This window comes from Ambystoma mexicanum, chromosome 7p (assembly GCF_040938575.1).
Source record: "Ambystoma mexicanum isolate Mex_15411 chromosome 7p, UKY_AmexF1_1, whole genome shotgun sequence".
NCBI lineage: Eukaryota > Metazoa > Chordata > Amphibia > Caudata > Ambystomatidae > Ambystoma > Ambystoma mexicanum.
The window spans coordinates 497,629,272-497,651,905 of NC_090939.1; the positions used below are offsets into that span (position 1 = coordinate 497,629,272).

The 22,634-nt window shown below is 48.4% G+C and overlaps 1 protein-coding gene across 3 annotated transcripts in view; it reads right to left on the reverse strand.

The window, feature by feature from the left end:
- USP9X (ubiquitin specific peptidase 9 X-linked) overlaps positions 1 to 22,634 on the reverse strand; it is a 2,614,063-nt gene that overhangs the window by 837,327 nt on the left and 1,754,102 nt on the right. For all 3 annotated transcript variants that reach the window (XM_069636534.1, XM_069636533.1, XM_069636535.1), the window contains exon 30: positions 16,324 to 16,531. In XM_069636534.1, the coding sequence (XP_069492635.1) occupies positions 16,324 to 16,531 (208 nt within the window). The remainder of the gene's footprint in view (positions 1 to 16,323; positions 16,532 to 22,634) is intronic.

Below are 22,634 nucleotides of genomic sequence, written 5' to 3' on the forward strand. Positions count from 1 at the left end.
GACAGAAATAGATTATGAAATAAATTGGAACTTTTTGATTGTCAATCTGAGATCTTGCGTTTTGTGAACCACATTAATAACACATTTAGGGTAAAGTTGGACGATGAGGGAGCTTTGACTGCACCCATCCCATCCCCATTGGTGGGATGGGGGTAAAGCAGAGGTGCGTCTTGGCTCCCCTGCTATTCAACTTATATCTGGCCCACCCGCCTGACCGCCAAGCTAAAGCAGGGAGTTGTCCCCTCAAGATACATACCGTTCACTGCCAAGTATTTGCTTATGAATACGATTTCACATTGCTAGATCATACCTTCTCAAGCTAAGTCAAGCAGCTATGGTTCTATGTAAATATGCCAATGAAAATTCCTTGAATATAAAAGGAATCAAAGCGAATTTGAAGCTATTTGCAGGAAAAGAAAGCTGCTCTACCTCGCCAGATAGTTGAGAAAGACAATCGAGTATGTAACAGAATATAAATATCCTGGTGTGGAATTGGAGTCTCAATTGGGCCATCACATGTGTAGGTCCGTCCGAATAGGTAAAGCAGCCCAAATGTCATCTTCGGTCCATAGGCTTATAATTCGAATTGGGGGCTTTTCCCTGGAAGGAGATAGAAGACCATTTACAGTGCTTTGGCCCAGCCTTTATATATATGGCTTAGAAAGCTCGACAATTACATAACTATTGGTTACAGCGAATCGAGGGAAAGTTCTGGAGAAAACTACTGGGTTTGCCCCCTTGCTTACCGATGGCCACAATTAGACTGGAGCTTGGGCTGCTTTCATCGCATGCTATGCTCCTGAAAAAACAGTAATATACATTCAGATAAAGCTTTGTTCAGAAAGACATTTCCTGTATAACATGGGCCTCGATTCTTGCAGAAATGAAGAAAAAGTTGGAATCCAGTAATGTCAGACTTTTTAAAATATTGGGCTGTCTCCAAACTGGGAGGTGGTCTTTTATTATTTGAAAAAATAACTAAGAACTTTGAACGGTGGGACTGGGGAGAAAATATCTCCCATGCATCTACTTTAAGGAGCTATGGCTTTTTAAAGGAGACATTGGGCCTCATTGCAAGGTTCCCAGTCTGGTAACAACGGTACCGATAAGCTTGCCGGTACCAGTGTTACCTGACCAGCAACCTACGAGGTCTACTCGCAGGTGCCTTTCAGCTCGGCAGGTCTGACCTGCGCAGACCTACACGGTAGCACCGGGACCGTTAACGGTACCAGTGCTACCGACATCCCCATTCTCATTGAGTCCTATGGGACTCAAATGGGAATGGGGAGTAATTTTTAATGGCAGGCAGCAAAGGGGAATTACCGGGTCCGGTGGGGCCAGAATGCCCCGGTACATCCCCATTGCCGGTAAAAAAAATTACTCCGGCAGCAGCCGTGCCGGTATTTACCAACACGGCTACCGCCTCATTTATAATTACCCCCACTATATTCTTGCATGAAACCCCAGGCACATCGGCACATCTGATCATCTGTCCATCTAAGAGCCTTTGACGGCTCACACTTTTAGATCGTCTTCATGTTCTCTATGCGATAGGTAGTTCAATGAAGGTCTCGAAGAAAAGGGATATTGTCAAATTTGCCAAAACCCTAAGGTGCTGGAGACACCCAAATATGTTTTACCTGAATGCCCTATATTAGGTCCATTTTATATAGTACACCTAGGAGAATATGTATATCGAGTACTATTAAGACAGAAATTTTGGTTACGATGTCGCAATACTCAAAGTATTTGGATTTGGACCTATATTGGGTGTGATTAATAGCCCAAAAGTAACTGCTAATGTCAATCGATGGGGAAGATTGAGCTGAATTGTGTAAGGAGAAGGGAGGAAAAGTTAAGCAATACAAGGAAATGACGAGTTGGGAAAGTACCTCATCCTTAAGCGGGATTCTTGCACCAGGGAAATGCAAGATGCCATGAGGTGCAGCAAACTCATGAAATCGAAAGTCGGCAGATATCGGGCGTTCTGAAATCTTATCACCATCTGCAAGGTCTGTTGAGCTTCCAACTCGGGAGGCAAAGCTTTCCCCAAGCAAGAGTCCAGGACCGCTCTAATAAATTGTGACTTTTGAGAAGGCGTGACACCTGGGACTTCTTGAAATTGCGGGAGAAGCCCAGTTTGGGGCGAGAGTGGCAGGTGCTGTTGAGATGTTCCAGATCTCTCATCGGGTAATCGTCTAAATAGGGAAATACGTGAATCCCTCTCCTCCTCATATTTTCCACCACCACCGCCATCCACTTGGTGAAGACCCTCAGGGCAAGGTCATTCCGAAGGGCAGTACGCAAAACTGATAGTGAGAACTGTCAATGGTGAACCTCTGGTACTTCCTGTGCTTGGGGTGTATAAGCACACGGAAATAAGCATCCTGAAGATCTAGTGACACCATACAGTCCTACAGCTGAAGGGTCTGGAAGATATGTGAAAGATTGACCATCTTGAATCTGTCCTTCTTGAGGAACTTGTTAAGTGTCTCAGTTCCATAATGGGTCGCAGTCCTCAGTCTTTCTAGGGAACAACAAAATAAGTGGAGTACCAACCCAGCTACTGCTCCACTACAGGTACCCTTTCTAAAGCACCTTTCTCCAGCAGGGAGAGAATCTCCATCAGAAGGAGCAGAACTGGTTCTCAAAGAAATTGCTCACTCAGGAGAAAATCAGAGCGACTTTTTAGAAATGGAACACAGTACACTTGAGCTACTGTTTGAAGAGCCCAAGCATCCGAAATAATGTAATGCCATTTTTATAGATGCTGAATCAATCTGCCTCCCACACGAGTTGTGTGTGTGAAGCACTCCAAGTGGTTTTGGGGCTGTGGCAGCGGGCAGTGAGAAGGTGACTGCCCGAGTTGTTCTTGCTCCATGACTCCTAGGGCCATGTTACAATCTCCTGTGCCCCATTTGGGCAGGCTGACCTATACCGGTTTGTCCAAAGGAAACGTAGAAGCAAAAAGGCCACCCTCTTTAACCCTGGTAAGGCAGGTGCTGCTGCTGAGGTTGACTGATAGCTGCACCCACGCATTTTGCAGCTGCCTAGAAGCCTGAAACTACTCTAAGTTGTTGTCAGCCTTTGCCCAAAAAGTTTGATGCATCGAAGGGCATGTCCAGAGGGTCTTGACTGGACATCAGGAGCAAATCCAGATTTGGCAAACCATGCAAATCTCTTTATGACTGCACGTGATCTCATAAAGTGACCAACGCAGTCTGATGCATCCAATCCCGATTGGAGTGATTGGCCTGCTGCTTCCTTACCATCATTAATTATGTTATTGAAGCCATCCTTCATCTCTCCCTCAGGAATATTATCAGCTGCTTGGGAGATAACATTCCACAAAGTGAATGTATATTTTGCTAATGCGCAAGATGCATTAATGTCCTTAAGTGTCATACTACCAGGAGAGAATGTCATGCATTACTTACCATAATAGCATTTCTGAGGATTGTATCTGCTTAGATTCATATGCTGTGCATATGGTCCAACATCCAGTGGTAACCGCAGAGTATTGCATCTTGTCTTTCGGGGATCGAAAGCGGACGTCGGCATAGGCGTGTCTGTAACACTATCCCTATCGTGACGTGTAGTGTAGTGTACCCAAAATCCCTCACGTGCCGATGTCCCTCCGATTGTATGTTTTCTGCCATGAGGGAGCCCAAGGCTACTGCGAGTGAGTACATGAAGAGAGAAAGTAGTAAGACGTCTATGTTCCTTCCACCCTGAGCAGGGAGGTAGCATGTGAATCTAAGCAGTTGCAATCATCAGAAATGCTATTACGGTAAGTAATACAAGTCTTCTGATGCTCGTTAATCTGCTTAGACTCACATTCTGTGCATAGACTAGCGAGCAGTACCCGGAGTAGGATTTTGACAAGGAACAGTAGAGAAAAGAGGTCTTAGTACTGCTTGTCCCACATGAGAATCAGACCGAGAATGAGTGTCTAGGCAATAGTGTTTTGTAAAGGTGTATACAGAACTCCAGATTGCCGCTTTGCAAATGGACTCTAGGGGAACATTGGCAATGAATGATATGGACGCCCCAGTGCCCAGAGTAGAATATGCTCTAGGCTTGAAGGGCAGTTCTCTCTTAGCAAGAGTGTAACATAGTGTGATGCATTTGACAATCCACCTTGAGATAGCTGATTTAAAGACGGGATCCCCCTCTCTACCAGCTGCCACTGAAACGAAAAATTGGTTTGTTTTTCTCAGTGGTTTCATTCTTTCCAGGTAGAACATTACTGCCCTGCACACATCTAGTGTGTGTAGGCTTCTTTTGGCCATGCTAGTGGGATTCTGGAAAAAGGAAGGTAGTTCAATCGACTGGTTCGGATGAGTGCGCAGAACTACCTTATCCCTGTGGACCGTAACAAAGGGGTCTAGAACAGAAAGGGCATGTAGTTCGCTAACCCTTCTGATAGAAGTGATAGCCCCTAGGAAGGCCGTCTTATAAGTAAGGTCTTTTAGACTTGCTTTATGCATTGGCTCAAAGGGAGATCCCATGAGCCTGGTTAAAACCACATTTAGATTCCATCCAGGAGGTGGGTGAGAAATGGGAGGATAAATCCTTTTAACCCCTTCCATAAAGGCCTTAATCACCGGTATCTTCCACCACAACACCTTTTGTTGTGATGTGGTGTAGGCTGAAAGAGCAGCCAGATGAACCTTTAGGGAATTGAAGACCAACCCTGTGTCCAAAAAATGGGTTAGGTACAGCACAATGTATGTGGGTGAGCAATCGATGGGATTGACGTCCTTGGTATTACACCAGATGACAAAACATTTCCATTTGCTGGCATAGCAATAAAGGGTGTTAGGTTTTCTAGCTTTCCCGAGTATGTCCATGCACCTCTGAGGGAGCTGCAGGTGTCCAAACTCTATGATCTCAGGAGCCAGACTGCTAAGTTCAGAGTTTGTGGGAATGGGTGAAGGGTCTCCCCCCTGTCCTGAGACAACATGTTGTACAGGCAGGGTAGTTTTACTGGTGGGGAGAGGCACATTTCCATTAGATGAGCGAACCAGGGTTGGTGGGCCCACATGGGGGCCACCAGTATCATGGTAACTGGTTTCTGGTGCATCTTGTGCACTATCTTGTTGAGAAGTGGAGTCGGGGAAAAGCGTAGACAAATTTCCCTGACCATGTTCTCCAGAGACCGTTCCCCTTGGAGAGGTTCTGGGGGTACCTGGAGGCATAGTCTTGGCATTGGATGTTCTCCTGAGTCGCGAACAAGTCGATCTCTGGGAAGCCCCATTCTGCGAAGACGTTGGACACAATGTCTTCGTGCAGAAGCCATTCGTATTCTATGGGCAGAAGAAAATCTCTGCTGAGCACGTCTGCCAGAAGACTGAGTTCCCCTGGAACATGTTGGGACAACAGAAAAATCTTGTGTTTGAGAGCCCACATCCAAATGTTTTGGGACAGCTTGTATAGCCTTGGAGAGTGAGTGGCCCCCTGTTTGTTCAGGTAATACATGCCTGTAATGCTGTCTGTAAGAATCAGCACCGTCTTCCATTGTAATTGCATCTGAAAGGCCTTTAAATGCCTTGAACACCGCTAATAGCTCCAGTAAATTTATATGGTTGGACGCTACTTGTGGGGAACACACCATGCGCTGTCTGCTGAAGCAGGTGGGCCCCCACCCCGTGAGAAGTGAGTCTGTCGTGAGAGTGGCTTCCACTGCAGGGGTGGTGAATGTTTTCCCCCTCAGGAGGTTTTCCCTTTACCACCACTAGGGCTGGTGAGACAACTACCAGATCTTCCATTGTCCGCTGGCCTGACCCCACTGGCTGTTGAGCCACTCTTGCATTGGACGCATGCGCAGCCGCGCGTGAGGAACCAAGTATATGCATGACGCCATCATTCCTAGCAAACGCATGGCTTTGCGCACCATCACCTCCCAACTGGCTACATATTGAGGGATCTGAAAAATTATTTTCTGAACCCTCTCGTTGGAGGGGAAAACGAGGATGTCTTTCATCCGGATTAGAGCTCCCAGAAATTGGTTTATTTGACTGGGGACTAGACTGGATTTTTTCTCGTTGATAAGAGAACCCCAGACTGAAGAGAAGGTCTACGGTCTTTAGGGTGTTCAAAAAACATGTGTCGTACGAATCCCCTCTTATGAGCCAGTCGCCGAGGTAAGGGTAAACCGGGACGGATAGTCTTCGCAGGTGTGCTGCTGCTACTGGCAGGACCTTTGTAAACACCCTTGGCGCCGAGGCGATGCCTTAGGGGAGCACCTTGAATTGATAATGCCTGTCCTCTATCGTGAAACTTAGATATTTCCTGTGCGCTGGCAACATTGAAATATGAAAGTATGCATCTTTCAAGTCAATGTTGCCATGTAGTCCCCCTGTATCAACAGTGGGATCACCTCCTGTACCGTTATGAAAAACGCGGTGGTCTGAACTGTGGAGGTCGAGCGAATTCCGCGCAGTACCCGTGGGCGAAGGTCTTTATAACCCACTGGTCTGAAGTTATCCCCTCCGATGCCGTGAGGAAAGATTTTAAGCACCCCCCGACCGGGGTGACATGTGAGGGGACCTGGATCTGATGGTCATTTCTGACCAGAGGCTGCAGCCCCTCTAGGATTGGGGCCTCTACCTCTGGCTTTGCCGCGTCGCTTGGTGGGTAGTATGCAGGGCTTCCTGATGTTTGTCCAGCATTAAAGCTTCCCGTGCTATAGTTGTTCTGACTTGCATAGGACTGCCCTCGAAAGGACCGATGAGAATTACCTCCTCTTTGGGGGGGGGTGGGGGGAGGGTTTTGAGTAATCTGCTGCAGGGACTGAAGAGTCTCATGCTCTTTTTTGGCCGTTTCCAGGGCCTAATCGACCGCCTTTCCGAAGAGGTTAGTTTCTTCAATGGGTTTGTTGATGAGAGCAGCCTGTGTCTCAGGCTTGAAACCTGAGTTACAAAGCCAAGCGTGCAACTTTAGTAAAGTGCCCTGGGCCATAGACCTGCCTGCTGTCTCAGCAGTGTCCAGAGTGTTCTTTATTACATTCTGGTTTACTTGCCTGCCTTCCGTCACAATGGTGAGAATGCTGGACCCGACAGGTTCTGGGACTTCCTAGAGACCTTCCTGTACTAGGTCCCATTGAGCATCTGCATAACACCACAGCAGCGCAGTGTTATTAGCTATGCGTGTGGAATATGCAGCAGCGGAGGTAACACGCTTACCTAAGGCATACAACCTCTTGGATTCTTTATCCGACGGCACCTCCCCCGTAGCAAGGGGTACTCCTGCCTGTTTCCGGGTGGTAGTCACTACCAGGGAGGCGGGGGTGGCATGCCCTTTAATGTATTGAGGGTCCGAAGGAGCTGGCCGAAATAGCTTTTCCACTCTTGGGTTCACTGCCCGGGTCTGAGCTGACGACACCAGGGAGGAGGCCAATCTTCTTTTAACAGAATTAAGGAGGGGAATGGTCTGGCTTGAGTGGGGGTTTCTCCTTGAGAATGTCCTCCACAAAGTCCTGCTCCGGTACAGCTTCTTGAGTAGTGATTTGGAAGTGATCTGCTGCCTTCCTTAAAATGGCATTGAAGGCCATTTAGTCGTCTACAGGCGATGCCTGGTGAGCCGGGGTGGACGGAGGAGAATCCAGGCACAGAACATCAGTGTCCTGATCTTGTTGGGTGAGCATCCATGGGTCCGTCTCCACTTGCTGGGTTTCTTCCAAATTGCCCGTGGCATCCGCCTGGTCCTCATTGTAGCCCTGCAGTAAGGAAGGTTCTTCATCTTCACTGTAAATGTCCTGATAAGTGTCCATCTGGACGATGTCTTCATGATGGATGGGGAACGAGGGCTGATCTTCTTGGAAACGTGAAGCCGAAGAATAGGTTCTCCATGAGATCTTTTCGAAGAAGGATGTTCAGAAAAATTGATAATCCATCACCCTTCAAATTTCTCCCTTGTCCACTTAGAGGAACTAGAAGTGCCTATGGTGGAAAAACGTCGTCTTACGCCCCTAGCTGCCGAAATTTGTCACTTAGGGTGTTGGAAAGAGGCTCCTGACTGTCCTCGTAGGTTGCGCAAGAAACCATGGCATATCTATAGATTTGCCTGCAGCCTGCCCCATGTTTTTCGACGGAGTAGGTATCAGCCCAACCGCCGAAGTGATTCTTGCGATACTGTGTTCAATCACCGCTGAATCGGCGTGAGTGGGTCCGAAGGACTATCGGTAGATTTACCGCCTACTGCGGCGTTAGAGGGCCTAGCGGTACGTTTCTCACCTTGAGGCCTAGTCGTAGATTTTGGGCCTACCAGGCCTTAAGAGACCGTTGGAGCACTGAAAGTCTGAGCTTCGACGTGTAAACCTGATTTAAGGGGTAGCGCCCTGGTTTGTTTTGGAATGCCCAGTCGCAAAATGCTTCTGCGGATGCGGGGAACGATCAGAGGAATCTGCCAAAATTTGACGGCCCTGCTGGCGCTTTCACCTTTTTCCGACGTACCCGTCGAAATAGGTAGAGGGGTTGTGTGTTTAGTGTGATGCGTTCTTTGTACATCCCTGTTGCCGGGTGTTGTCCCTGATGCGACACTAGCGTCAGGCTTTGAAGGGTCGGGGACGGCGTGGCAGACCTAGAAGTGTCGGCCTCGAGGTCTATAACATCCGCAATGGATGTTTGGTCATCGGAGGTGCCCCGTCACGCGGCACACCGCTTTACACAGCGCTCCTTAAGGGTCTTAGGCTGAAAGAGTTTACAAGCCGCACACCGCTTCTCGTCCTGATCTAAGGAGAGACAAGAATTACACGTTCTGTGCTCGTCATTCCACGGGTATCTGCCCCTACACTTGGGCAGAACCTAAATGGAGTCCTTTCTATAGCGAAAGGTCTAAACAAAGATGATCAGACCTAGGGGGGAAAGAGGAGGAAAGAGGAAAGACAACGAAGATATGGCCACCACGACCCCACTCTCCCTACTGTGAAGGCCGGCTAGAGGGCCCTGGCCACATGGATGCTTCAGCCGCCGGATCTTAGGCACCGAAATCCACCGCCGTAGACAAATCCCCCGCAGTCTTCGTTGAAGTCGTTTCTGCCGTCGAAGTGACTTAAAGGGGGAATAACCAAGAGCTCAACTATAGAGTGACCCATTATCTGGGCGGAAAAAAACAATCTGAGGGACCTTGGCACGTGAGGGATTTTGGGTACACTACAAGTCACGATAGGGATAGTGTTACAGACACGCCTATTCCGACGTCCCCTTTCGGTCCCCGAAAGACAAGATGCAATACTCTGCGGTTACCACTGGATGTCGGACCATATGCACAGCATGTGATTCTAAGCAGGTTAACAATCATCAAACCTTTTTTCGCTAGCATGTCATATTTATTGTCATCCCCACCAGTGGGATAGATGGGTATGCAGCTGTTTTAGCAGCGGAAGTAGCCGGCTGTATTAGCAAACTCTCAGGAGTCGGGAGCTTGGAGAAAAAAATCAGGAACAATGGCTGATGGTTTATATTTTTTAACCAACACCTTGTTGACAGCAGGCGTGGTTTTGGGCTTCTGCCAGTTTTCAAAGATGGTGTTGGAACAAACTACTTAACATAACCTGCATGGGTCTGGCATGGATTCACAGGCTCATGAATATACCCAATATACCCCATCAGGCTGCGAATCCTCAGGAAAAAGAAAGTTTTACTTTAGAGTGAAAACGGCTTGTCTCCCCTATAAGCAATCACTGTCCTTTGGGTCAAACTGCCACTAACCAAAGATACTCATCCTCCCCTGGTGGCCATCTTCAGATTTTGTAGAGCATGTAAAGTAGCAGTATGAACCAAGAAGAGCCACAGAGGGGAAAGGAGGGAGGGTTTGCATGTGAATCCATGCCAGACCCATTCTGGAGAACAGGAGCTAACAGGTAACTAACTTATTCCTTTTCCAGAATGGGGTCTGGCATGGATTCACATGCTCATGAATATGATTACACAGCAGTACATATACACAAGCATGGGAGGTGGCAAAGCTCAACAGAGGCAATACACTTACCCCAGGAACAGACTCGCCTCAAACAAATAGGTTGCGAAGCACTGCTTGGCCGACTCGGGACTCCTCCCTGAAATACCGGTCGAAGCAGTAGAATCTTGTGAAGGAGCGGGCAGACCTCCACGTTAGCAGCCCTGCAGATGTCGAGCAGGGGAACACAAGCGAGAAACGCTGTCGTTGCTGCGATAGTTCTTGTGGAATGGGCTCTCAGCTGGCCTGGAAGGGGTCTGTTGGCCAGATGAGGACAGTGCATGATGCAGCCGGAGAGCCAACTGGATATGCATGCCTTGGATAGCTGTCCTCCACTGCCGTAGGGCAGTTAACGTCTCTGGTAGGCCTTCGGGAGGGTTGACGATAGGGGTGTTCGGTCATCCCTGAGGACCGAAAGGACAATGACCTTCTCTGCTCTAATGTCCCCAGCGAGTGCGCCGTCTCCATAAGCATATCTGTCTTTATCGTCTGGAGAGATTGTCCACAGTCTTGCCAAACAGATTGTCCCCATCAACGGGCATGTCCACCACCTTGGACTGGACATTGCCTCTGAAGTTAGTGGCTTTCAGTCAGCCTTGGTTTCAGAGGGACACCCCACTGCACATCTGACGGTACCCGGTATCCGCAATGTCCAGAGCCACCGTGATGAGAAGCCACCTCTCCTTCCTGGAACAGAGCCAGGGCTTCAACATTCTTGTTCTCCAGAAGGAAGCCCAAAATGGGTCCCAGCTTATACCATAGTTGCCTGTCGTAGCTGGCTAATATGGGCAGGGCATTAGCAGCCTTGACAGTGGAGGCCACTGTTAGGGAGAATTCTCCTTCTAGGGCTAATTTCCCTCACCTAGTGAGTCCCCCAGCAGCTTTGCTGGATTTCTGGAGTTTATTTTTTCCACCTAGTAAGAGTGTACATCTTTTTTTTACATGTGTTTTGGCCTATGTGTTGTTACTCATTGTGTGATCTTGGGCACCGGAGCACACTACTCCAAGTGCCCCTGTTCTTGTATGGGTTCCACCGCACCTTTAGTTTAGTAACCCAGGGTTGTCTTTTAGACTTCCCTCTGACTCCATTTCGCTGGGGCTGACTACTGTCCCCCAGAGAAAGGTAAAGTTGCCATTTACTTTACATAGTCATTTTTACCACAGACCCAGTACACCCCATCTTACAAGGAGTACTGGAAAGGGCTAATCTGTACCTCTTTTCTGTCTGTACCTCCCTGAGCATTGTTTTGCTCTTAACATTTAGACTTGGCTGGTGGCAGTGGTATCTACCCTAAATGTTCTACCGCGATTATATTAGATAAACGTGGTACTGTTCTTGGCTATTATATTAGCCTCGAACATAAACCCGCTTGACCAAATTGTCTTTCTTTTGGCTCCGGTTGGGTTTATTCGCCATTTCTTTTTGTTAAAGTCCTCCTTCTTGTGTTTTACTTTGCGCGGCAAGCTAGGTTCGCCTCCTTTGTTTACCGTCTTTTGGCGGGCTTCTGCAGAGAAGCCCTCCTCTTGGCACCTCGGTGTCTAGGTAGACTGAATATGGGGAAGGGGTGTAGTCACCCCCTGCACAGGGTATCCTAGAAAACCCAAGTTGCACTTTGCCATGATTGGCTGAGGTGGTTGTCCCGGCCGGACAACCCCACCTGCTGCGTGATTGACAGCCAGGCTGTGTGAATGGGGGTTTTGCGCATAAAAGGCAGGTCTCTTGGGCTAGAAGTCAGAGTCGCCTCTGGAACTACAAGAAACCGAAGAGAAGTGGAGAGAGCGACGGCTGCTGCAACTACCCCGTCCCGGTGAAGCCCTGCTGCAGTCCTGAGCTATCTACCCATCGACGACTAAGAGAAGATCCAGTCCGGAGTCTTCTTTCCTTGAGCCTGGTGGGGATAACCAGCTCATCATCTTCAGCCAGAGATCGCCGCCGTGGTCGAAATCACTGCACACCGCTGTAGTGGTCCGGATAGCCACCTGCTGAGCCTCTCCTGTTTTTAAGGAGCACACCTTTGCATTGTTGCTGCTGCCGGCTTCATCCCTGTGTGGTGCAGACCCCCTTCAGACGTCCTCCTTCACAACAAAGGTCCATGAATCGTGGGTCTGCGGGAAACCAACAGGAACAACTGACAGGGCACCAGCTGCATCGTGTAAATAAGGTACTGTGTTCTACTCGAGGAAACTGGGTGAACCCCTTCACTTTTGAACTCCTGTTTCTGAGTGTTTCTCGATACTGTCTGCCTAACCTAAATATTGCCTGTGATTTTTGCCTCCAACTCCCTCTGGGTATCTCAGGTGCTAAGTGTGTTTTTGCCCCTGGTAGCATTTCATGTCACAGATACGCGTTTATTTAGTAGACCGAACTGTCAAGAAGTGATTGCAACAGTATCCGCGGTATTGTGTTTTGTTCATAACACTGGTTCATTCAAACACAGGGTACTTACCTTGAGACTTACTGTACAAAGTGAATTGGTTAGTTGTAGAATATTTAACATGTGGTTTTGTTTAAAGTTTAATAGAGGTGTTGTGTTTATAACTGATGGTTTAAAAATGAATGTACTTATATTTTTTACCTGAAACCATGAGTCAGTGTTTGCTTGAGTCAAAGTAATTGTGGTCCCTTTGTGTAATCTCTGCTACTGCTCATAAACTCTTGATAGGCCTGGCTGCTCTGCTACTGTTACCACTACAACTTAGTAGTACAGGCTTGTACCAAAGGTAAAACTTGTATTGCCACCTGTAGGCTTAATCAGGTGTAGTGGTCCCTAAGGGCACTGCACATGATTCTGCCTAACAGCCACTGCGTAAATGATGCGCTTCCCCACTGCATCAACCTTCTCCTCCCCCGACCCACTCCTGTCCTGGGGGCACCATGGCCGAAGAAGATGGGTTCGATGAGTGATTACTGGTGGAGGCAGACACCAGAGTCCGGAGAAGGCTGGGACCTCAGTAACTGGGGGCAGACCCCGGGATCTGGTATTTCTTCTCCAGCATGTCTCTCTTGGAGGGGGTGGATGCGGGGGGAGCGGTATTTGGTGTCTTCATCAGGGCCAAACCTTCCTCTCAGACATCATTCAGCAGAGGGATTGACATGACCGTCTTCCGTCTGCACTCCCGGTGTCGGAAGAGAAACACCTCTTTCTTCATCCTCGAGATCATGGCATGAAAAGAACTTACCTCATCGGCTCGTTGGTACCCAACGGCTCCCCCTCTTTCGGGATATAGTCAACCAACTCGTCGGTATGTGGCTCAGTAGCATCCACATCCGTATCAGTGTCGGTGAGTGGGGGCTCCTTCTCCAAAAGGGTCACATGCCGGTGCGGTGGAGGCGCCGGCTGACCTTTTAGGCCTGAAGGGTCCCTTTACTTATGCTTTGGCCTGGAAGGGCTTCTGGCCGGCAACAACGTGCAGAGTGTTGTAAGGATGACCAACAACATGTCCCTAGGCGGTGGCTGAGGCGTGAGCGAACATCCCGAAGTGGCTCCGGGATCTAGCACCTCCTTGGGCTAGATGGTGAAACAGGCTCGCTCTGCAGAGATCCCTCTATGGACATGAGACCACAGCGCCCTTTGTGGTCCGAATAGTAGCCCTCGGGTATATTGTCATCGTCGGAGCTTGTGTAGATCTAAGCAGACTCCCTCAGAGAATCCCTAGGCATCGTCAGACACCTCCTCACTTGCCTGGGGGGGGAACTCTGTAGGCAGTGGTAGCTACTTGGTCCTACCTGATTCCTTTGGGAAAGAAGCGAAAGTGGGCACGTTAAAAGGTATGTCAGTCGCGGTTGTTGGTGGAGCCGCTGCCAAACCCGTAGGCCGTGGAGGCAAAGACACTTTATGGGGTTGCTGTTGTTTTGGTGGCGGAGACCATGGAAGTAACAAGAACCCTTGTGGATGACGTCGTAATGGTCATCGACGGGATCGTCGACTTAGTGGATGTCCTGGATGTCGCTGATGGGACCGTGGTCGTTGTCAAGGAGGATGTCCTGGAAGACGAAGCAGTCATCGACGAAGGTCTTGGTTGACGATGGTGTGGTTGACTGTGGACGCAAAGAGCCACCAGAGGACCTCCCCTGTGTGGACCTCGCCCAAGGACGGCAAAGCTTCAAAGGGGTCAGGGATTTCCGCTTAGGAGCACCCCTAACCGGCTGGCTCAACATGGACCTAGACAGACAGGGAACGTGTCCTTCCAGAACTGGATCCCACAGCTGCAGCGACCGTAACGAGATCTGTAGTGTGGGTCTTGGCCTTCTTCTGGAACCCCAGGGAAGGGGTGTCCCAAAGGACCTTGACCCCTTTTCAGAGATCGCATGCTCATGGGGCAGGCCAGTCATGGATGATGTATGACTGCCCCCGCAGGCTGAGTCAGAGGCCTTCCTCAACTTAAGCCATGTTGCCAGCCTGCCGTAACCGTAACCTTTTTCGTCTTCCTCGAAAATATCACAGCAAATCTCACATCATTAAAGAGACGACTCTTCTCTTTGGACATTGTGGAAGGCGAAAATAGGCCCAAGCATGGGGCTCTGAATCTGAAGAAAGAACCGGCGATGAAGCAAATCTTCGCCGACAACGGATCCCTGCTGCTGATAGCCAATCAACAGAGGAGCAAATCGGAGAGAACAATAACAAATTTATCATAAACATTTCAAAATAGTCAAAAATGCAGAGAGCAAGATGAGACAACTTCCAACACTGATACGTGCAGAGAAATCTGAAGATGGCCACCAGTGGTGGAGCTTAAGGAGACAAAACAGTTTTTTCTTTTTACAGAGGATTCCCAGCCTGACAAAGGGGAATATTCATGAGCATGTGAATCCATGCCAGACCCCATGCTGGAGAAATACATATATATGACAATTACCCAGTATACAACAATTTAGTGATGGCCACATCTTGTAAATGATTGATTGTATTGGAAGTCATAAGACACATAAATTGAACATTTGAGCTAAATTATTTTGATTCAGGAAAGAAATGGAATCGGCTACCATCCAAGATGGCAGATTTACATTGCGTGCCTCATGCTTGACGTTTTACGCCTTTGGACGTCATTAAACCCGGTTTTGAGCTGCGTCTCTAACAATTGATGAGATTGAGTGAATGTGGGACAAATATATAAACCTAAGATATATTATTGTAAAAATAGTCTTTTCATATAAAAGGAATGCCATAAGTACAAACTGTAAAAGAATACTTCACCTAAGGTTGTCATATTTGGAACATAACCTGATGTCCTCAACAATGTAAGTATTTAGTCAACATTGGATGGGTAAGGATATTTAAATAATTTATTCACACCAAGCTGGTATTAAGATAATTGTTAAGAGAGAGTATTTATAATTGGACCTTATTGGAATGTCTTATTTTTTAGGGCATCTTGTGTAAAATATTTGGTCGAAGAGCAACTTACATATTGGGAGTGGAGGTTAGTACTTTATTTGTTGAAGATGAATGATGGAAGGTGAATGGAGTTAAGCAGTTACTAATAGATGTTTGTGATTATTTTATAGGAAGACAGTTATGTGAATCCTTTGAAGGAGGACACAACATGTCCAAAACGCATTGAGAAATTGTTGTGAGCTAGAAGAACTCATTCACTTAAAACGGTCATATATGAAGACAAAATTAATGTAGGAATAATTGACTAAAATTTAGATTCAAGTGTATAGTTTGGCACCTCCCTGATGTTAGGGATATATATTGAACATTTGAGTTGCTGTAATTTGATTGACGTTATGGAATGTATTTACGGTGATGTGGAAATAATCAAATGGATTACATATGTATGAAAAATATTAGATCATAATGATGTGCAATTGGGATCTGTAATAAATATAATGGGGCATTTGGAAATTCACTTATAAGAACCTTCCCAGCAAGATATCTTACCCATGAGCACCAGAAGGTTTATTAATAATAGAAAAAATAACCTATTACATAATTTTTTTATGAAGAAAAATATGCTGACACTCGATAAAATTAATGAAGGACGTAGCATCCAGTCACATGTCCAACAATACAGGTTATAACAGTCACAACGAAAACATGCAGCCCACATTTCCTTGTTTAAGTATGATCAATCTTTATAAAACGTTACTGCAGGGTAATACTGAAATAGGTAGGGGATTTTTATGGTTATGATGGCCATTTGGCTTCCATTTTTGGTCTGGTCTCTCCTGCTTATGGCTGCTAGAGCCAGTTGGATGAAATTTACATTACCCACTATCAATGTCTGGGCATCATGTATAGCGTATTGTCCTTTAATAATGTGTTTTTAAGCTTTGTCAATGAAACCATAAAAACAAGCCACATTTCATGCATTTACGAACAAATGTGCTTTAACAGCAGTAAGACATTAAAGTACCTAAGTAATACATGTCAGTCAGGGTATCAACCATCTGTTTAAGATTCCGGACACATCCCACTGCTAAGGCTACAAGCAGCTCAAATCCTGCGTTAATGGCAGCTGGGGTACTGCAAACAGGTATTGCCTGTTCTGCTGGCAATTCTCCACTTTTCATGTACTGTAAATAAACGTTTGAAGCTGGAAAGATGAAGTCATCTATCAATTCCTGAAAAAAAATAAAACAATATTATCAACTAGTATAAGAAAATGTAAAGACAAGTCAAATGTCATTGCAGCATGCCCATCTCGAAGATTGCCTGTTAATGGCAAACTAACTGCTACAGTTAAATATACCCTTATTGGTGGTAATTGAAAGCTTGGCAGCAGAGCTCTTGAGCAATTCCAGCTTGCAATACAAAGGCAGTGTCTATAAAACAGGGATGTGCACGGTTACCCAGTGCAATGCCAGTTGTTAACATTGATTCTGAACATTCCACAAATCACATTTGTTGATTACTGAAAAAGAATGCAGGCATCAGTCACACTACCAATGGTCAATGTCAGCTGGTAAACTATATATATTCATCATGATTATCAATTATCCCAGATCCAACACCTGACAAATACTTACTGCATAAAATAGTGGAAATGGAGGGGAAAAAAATTGCAAAAGAAATTAAAGGAAAAAGGAAAAAACGAACTTATCCTAGTCCATAGTCCCCTTTTCTCCATCCTGTATGGGCGTCTCGCGCTAGGGACGGGAACTGAACCCTTATCTGAAAAAATAATACTTTCCCTTTAAATTTATATGCCCGCAGGGTTGCAGCCAAGGGAGCATGCGCTCCCTTAACCCCACCCACCGGCGCCACACCTCAGTCCCATTTGACGCATCGGCTGTATTAAACTGCTCAACCTCTCTGCTCCTTATTAGTGGGAAAGATAGTGGGGCGTATGGAGGAAAGGGGACTATGGACAAGGAGTACGTTAGTCACTACAGTGAGTAACTTGTCATTACTCCCACATCCCTTCCCCTTTCCTCCATCCTATATGGGCAACTACCACTGATGGAACAACCCTGCGGAGGAGAACTTGACACTCTAAGCAAACCTATAACGAAGGACAGCCTGGCCACATGCTGCCTCAGCCTTGGCACTGGTACCCAGAGATTGATGCTTGCAGAAGGCCGATGGTGTGGCCCAAGTAGCCGCCCTGCTAATCACCTGCCATGGTACATGACAATGGAAGGCAACAGCCAGTGCCTTGGCCCTGATGGCATGAGCGTGCATGCCCCTTGGTGATTCTTTGTGCTGATCCTTGTAGGCCTGCTTGATGACTGTAGTCATCCATATAGATATTGAAGCTTTGGACGTTTGCTGTCCAGGCCTTGACACGCCAAATGTGACCAATAAGGCTTCCGTCCTGCGAAAGGCCTTGGTTCTGTCAAGATAGAATTTGAGTGTTCTTCTGACGTAAAAACTGTGAAAAGCCTTCTCTGCGTCTTCCTTGGGGTTTGGAAACAAAGAAGGGAGCACGATTTCTTCATTAATATGGAAGGAGACCACCACCTTTGGGAGGAACGAGGGGTGAGCGCGGAGCACAACCTTGTCCCGATGACAGTGTAGGGCTCGGAAGCCACAACGACCTGAATCTCCCTAACTCTGTGTGCTGCAATATGCCCCACTAGTAGCGGTGTCTTGAGCGTGACCAATTTGATGTCCACTGTGGCCATGGGCTTGAAGGGTTTGTGCGCGAGGGCGCCAACTACGTTAAGATCCAAGACTGAATGCGGGCGACTGACAAGCGGGTACAGCAAGTTAACCCCACCAGATGCCTTTTCACTACTGGGTTGGCAGAAGAAAAAGTAAACTTTCCCGAGTTTCTGTATGCACCGATGGCCGCTATGTATGTCCAGCAGGTGTTGACATGGACCCCTGATATGGCTAAGCACGCAGAGAAAGACAACATTGGTTCAGCGTGCAAGATAGTGGGTCCACTCCGTTTTCCTTAGACCAGAAGCAGAACCTGGTCCATTTGCTTTTGTACTTTTTCTGAGTAGCCAGACAGATTGAGATGTTGATGCATTACCTGCTCAGGTACCAGGCTGCTAGGGCAAGTCTCTCCGGGCAGGGGTAAAGGACTACCCACCTCCCCCCGCCTGCTGGGCGAGAAACGAGGCCTTCCCAGATGGGAGAAGCACTTCTGGCTGGACTGACAGCTGTCGAAGGTCTGAGAACCAGAGCCTGGCTGCCACTGAGGCGCTATGAGAATGAGACGCATCCGCTGGGTCTGCCTGATCTAGCACACAACCTTGTGGATAAGAGCGGTATGAGAAAATGCAAATGTCCACATCCCATCCCAGGGGATCTGAAGCATGTCTACGAGGGAGCCATGCCCTCTTCCCCTCCAGGACGCAAAGTGCTGACAAGTCCGGTTGCTCGTTCGAATGCAAACTGCACTGCTCATGATTAGCTGGAGGCATGGCTCGAGTGCAAGCCAAATGGCCATCACTTCGTCAGTTGGTGTGATTTTGTTGGTCGGTCTTGGACCACAGACCGTATACTGAATATGTCCCCAGGGTAGCACCCAACCCTTGGAGGGAAGAATCCGCAGTCCTAGTATGATCCACTGGAGGCTGTCTGAATGGTATGCCCACCCTGAGGTTCGCATCCTGCTCCCACCACTTGGCATCCTGCTGTAGGTGAGCGGGTAAAGTGACCGGGGCTCCCCAATGACCAGACTCCTGGTCCCAGGATGTCAAAAAATGCAGCTGCAGCCTCATCATTCTCAGCCTGGTGTAAGGAAGAGCCAGGAGGCATGCCACTAGTACTCCCAGCAGGTGCGGGTACCACCAGGCTGTAGTTCCTGTTCTGCTGAGAAAGTGAGCAACTGAAGATTTGATCGCTTCCACCTTCTCCCCGTGGGGAACACCTTATACTACAGAGTATCCCACAGCAGCCCCAAAAACACTAGTGTTTACGTAGGGTAGAGCTGAGACTTCTGGAAGTTGATGGAGAACCCCAGTCCGTAGAGTGTAGTCATGAGTCTGGTGACCGAGTACCTGACCTGCTCCATGGACCCCCCACGGACTAACCAGTCGTAAGGATATACATGGAGGCCCTCCGACCTGAGCAGGGCCGCCACGCATTCATCAGTCCTGTGAATACTCTCAGTGCTGAATTCAAGCTGAAAGGCAGCACCTTGTAATGGAAGTGCAAACCCATGACCCGGAACCTGAAGGACCAATGAGACTGCACTATGGGGACGTGTAACCATACGTCCTTCAGATCCAGGGAGCACGTCCAGTCCCCTCCACATAACGTATCGCCTGTGGGAGCTGGCATCACAATTTTGAACTTCTGCAGAGGCAAGTACAGATTCAGGAAAGAAAGATCTAGGACCACTCACATGCCGGCCTAGTTCTTCTTTTGAGTAGCAAAGATGCAGGAGTAAAAGCCCTGCCATTAATGATGGCGAGGAACCTCCTCCACCACCTCACTCTCCAAAATGGAACGTATCTCTGCTAAGATTAAAGGAGTTCCCATCGGTGGGGCGTCAGGGGGCGGGTGGTAGGGGAAACTGGATGCCAGAGGTGACTACCGGAATCACAGACGAGTCCATAAAGCGTGCGCACCAAGCTTGAATGTACAGGGCCAACCTGCCCCCACCCGGACAGGGGTGCTGTGGATCTGAAACGAGCCATCATCGTTTATTTGGGTAGGAGGCAGATAACTGGAGGGGGACTGAAAGAAGCCCTTGTGCGAAGACTACTGGTGTTTTTGCCTATGTTAGCTGGGCGACCTGTCTAGTTGCCTGGCCCAGCGGTCTTGGAAACCCCGGAAACCACTAAAGGACTGCCCTTTGTCTGAGAGAGAGTGGCCCTGTGTGAAGGTTTTGGCTGCTGGCTTGGTAAGAATGGCCAGGGATTTAGACATCTGCAAACTGCTCTTCTTATCTAGTTTCACGTCAGTGGTGGAATGGAACAAGTCGCCGCCCTTCAAAGGCAGGTTTATGATTCTGTCCTGAACATAAGGGTTGAACCTGGTCGCCAGCCAAGCCATCCTTCACATGTCTGTTGCCACGCAGATTGCCCTGCTAGCGGTATCTATGCACGCCACAGTGGCTTCCATGATGTCCGGTGCCACCAGTTTTGCTTTGTCGAGTCCTGCCTTGAAGGAAGCTTGTTTGTCTGCTGGAATGTCGGGGAGGAAGTCAGCGATTTCCCTCCACAGCAGTTTATTAGCAGCCGCCAGTATGGCATCAACGTTAGCCAGCCTGAGATGGAGCCCTGCATTCGAGTTCAACTTTTTCTAATAGACCTAGAGTTTTTTTCTTCCTTGCCCAGTAGTGCTGAAGTCGAGGTGCTCGACGAAGAGGTTTGAGGCTTGGCATTCATAGAGGCCGCTGCAATAACTGACAACAGTGGCAGAGGGTGAGCTGACAAGAGCCGAGTGTCACCCTCCACTTGCTTTAATTAAGCTTCTAGCCTTTTATTTACTGGCTGAGTGGAGTGGAGCTTGAGCCAACCCTTGTTCGCCAGAGCCTACACGTCCTTTTGCAACCGGATGCCAGATCTGGATTCCACCTTGATGGTGAGTACTTCGGCCAGTACACCCAACTCTGGCAGCTCCTTCTGGGGCCGAGGGATGCCCAGGTATTCAGCTAGGCCAGCGATTCTATCATGAAATGCCGTTGCCGAAGAGCGCGTTGTCCTGCTCCTCCCCATCAGTGTCTTGCTGGTCACCTGCATTAGAAGGGGCCCCTGGGGCTGTAGGCATTGAGTTTTCCACTGGAGCTGGCCCAGGCGCTGGAAAAGGAGGTGTAGGCACTGTGACCAGAGGCATGGGCAGCGGTTGTGGGGGAGGTGCAGTCTGCGCAGGCACCAGCGGAGGAGGCTGTGTGGGTGGCAGCATTTCTTGAATTATGCCTTTAAGAATGTTCCCCATCTGCGGAGACCACATAAGGGTCAAAAGCCTGTAGAAGAAACTATCTTCGCGGGCAGGCTGGGAGCAGTCCTGCGAAGGCTGTGTAAAGGTCTGTTGCCTGCCCACACCTTGCGAGTACATGCCCCCACTGTACCGTGCTTGCACCGTGAAGGTTGGGTATGAAGTGGTACAAGTGACCAGTCATATGAAACCAATCCACCATGGCCATAGTTTCACGCCTTTGCAGTTCCCCCTCTTGACGTCCTGCTGTCCTGGGTCTGGATTGTTTCCCGCCTTTGGGGGTCTGGCCTGGCCACAATCTTGTCTGCGCGCGCCATCGTATTTGTGCCTTCTGCACGTGGGACTGTGGCCGATGTGGGCCTGGCCTCTGCATGCATGACTGAACGCAGCGGCTCTGCCCCACTGCACCTCAGGCGTGGGCCTGGTACACTGTTGGCCCTTGACTATGGGTCCGGTAGTGCTGCTTGCGCTGCGTGTAGGCACCCCTCAGGTGTGTGCCCGGTAACAAGTGAGCCCCTGGGGATGTATCCTGGTACTAGATCCAGTAGGCTCCTTGGCGGCGGAACCAGTAGGGCCCTTAGGCCCCTCAGCCTTTAAGCAAGTAGCTACAAGAGCCTCAGCGTCCGTCCTGCCGGTGCAAAGGTGTGACTGACCCCTGCCATCAACGGACTTGCACGGGAAGGAGTTGCTCCTGTGGGGTGCTTTTGAAAAGAGTACGCCTACCTTCTTGGTCTTCCTGCGTACGTATTCCTTAATGCTCTTTTGTAGAGTCCTGGAGAATAACTCTCCGCCACGCAAGGCGGTTTCTGAGTGACCAGGGCGCGAGAGCTGTTAGGGAGAATTCTCTTATAAGGCTAATTTCCCAAACCTAGCGAGTGCCCCAGCAGCTTTGCTGGATTTTTGGGGTTTGTTTTTTTCTCCTGCTAAGAGTGAGACTCTTTTACTCCCACTCTTAGGCATGATTTGAGGTAGGTCTTTGACTTATTTGCTTATGGGCTTTCTTTTTACTCCATAGGGTATCATCTGTTTTTCTGTATGTGTGGTACACAGCACCCTCAGTGCAGTAACAGGGGTGTCACAGTGACCCCCAAACAGACTCCATACCCTGGAACTGGCTACTGTCTCCCAGGGCATGTAAAGTCACCATTGGCTTTATTAGTCCGAAATTGTGAACAGAACCAGTACAAACGATCATATTGTGGACGTACTGGTAAGGGGTAATTCGAATGCCCCTGGGTCTGTTTTCAAGGGGGCACTTTCCAGTCCCCCCTTGTCGAGTTTCTGGCTGGTGGCAGTGGTTACCACGCAAAATATTCCACCGGAATATTCTCTATGGGATTTTCCCATTAATTTTAAACGCACCACTTTTTGGTGCAATGTTAAAGA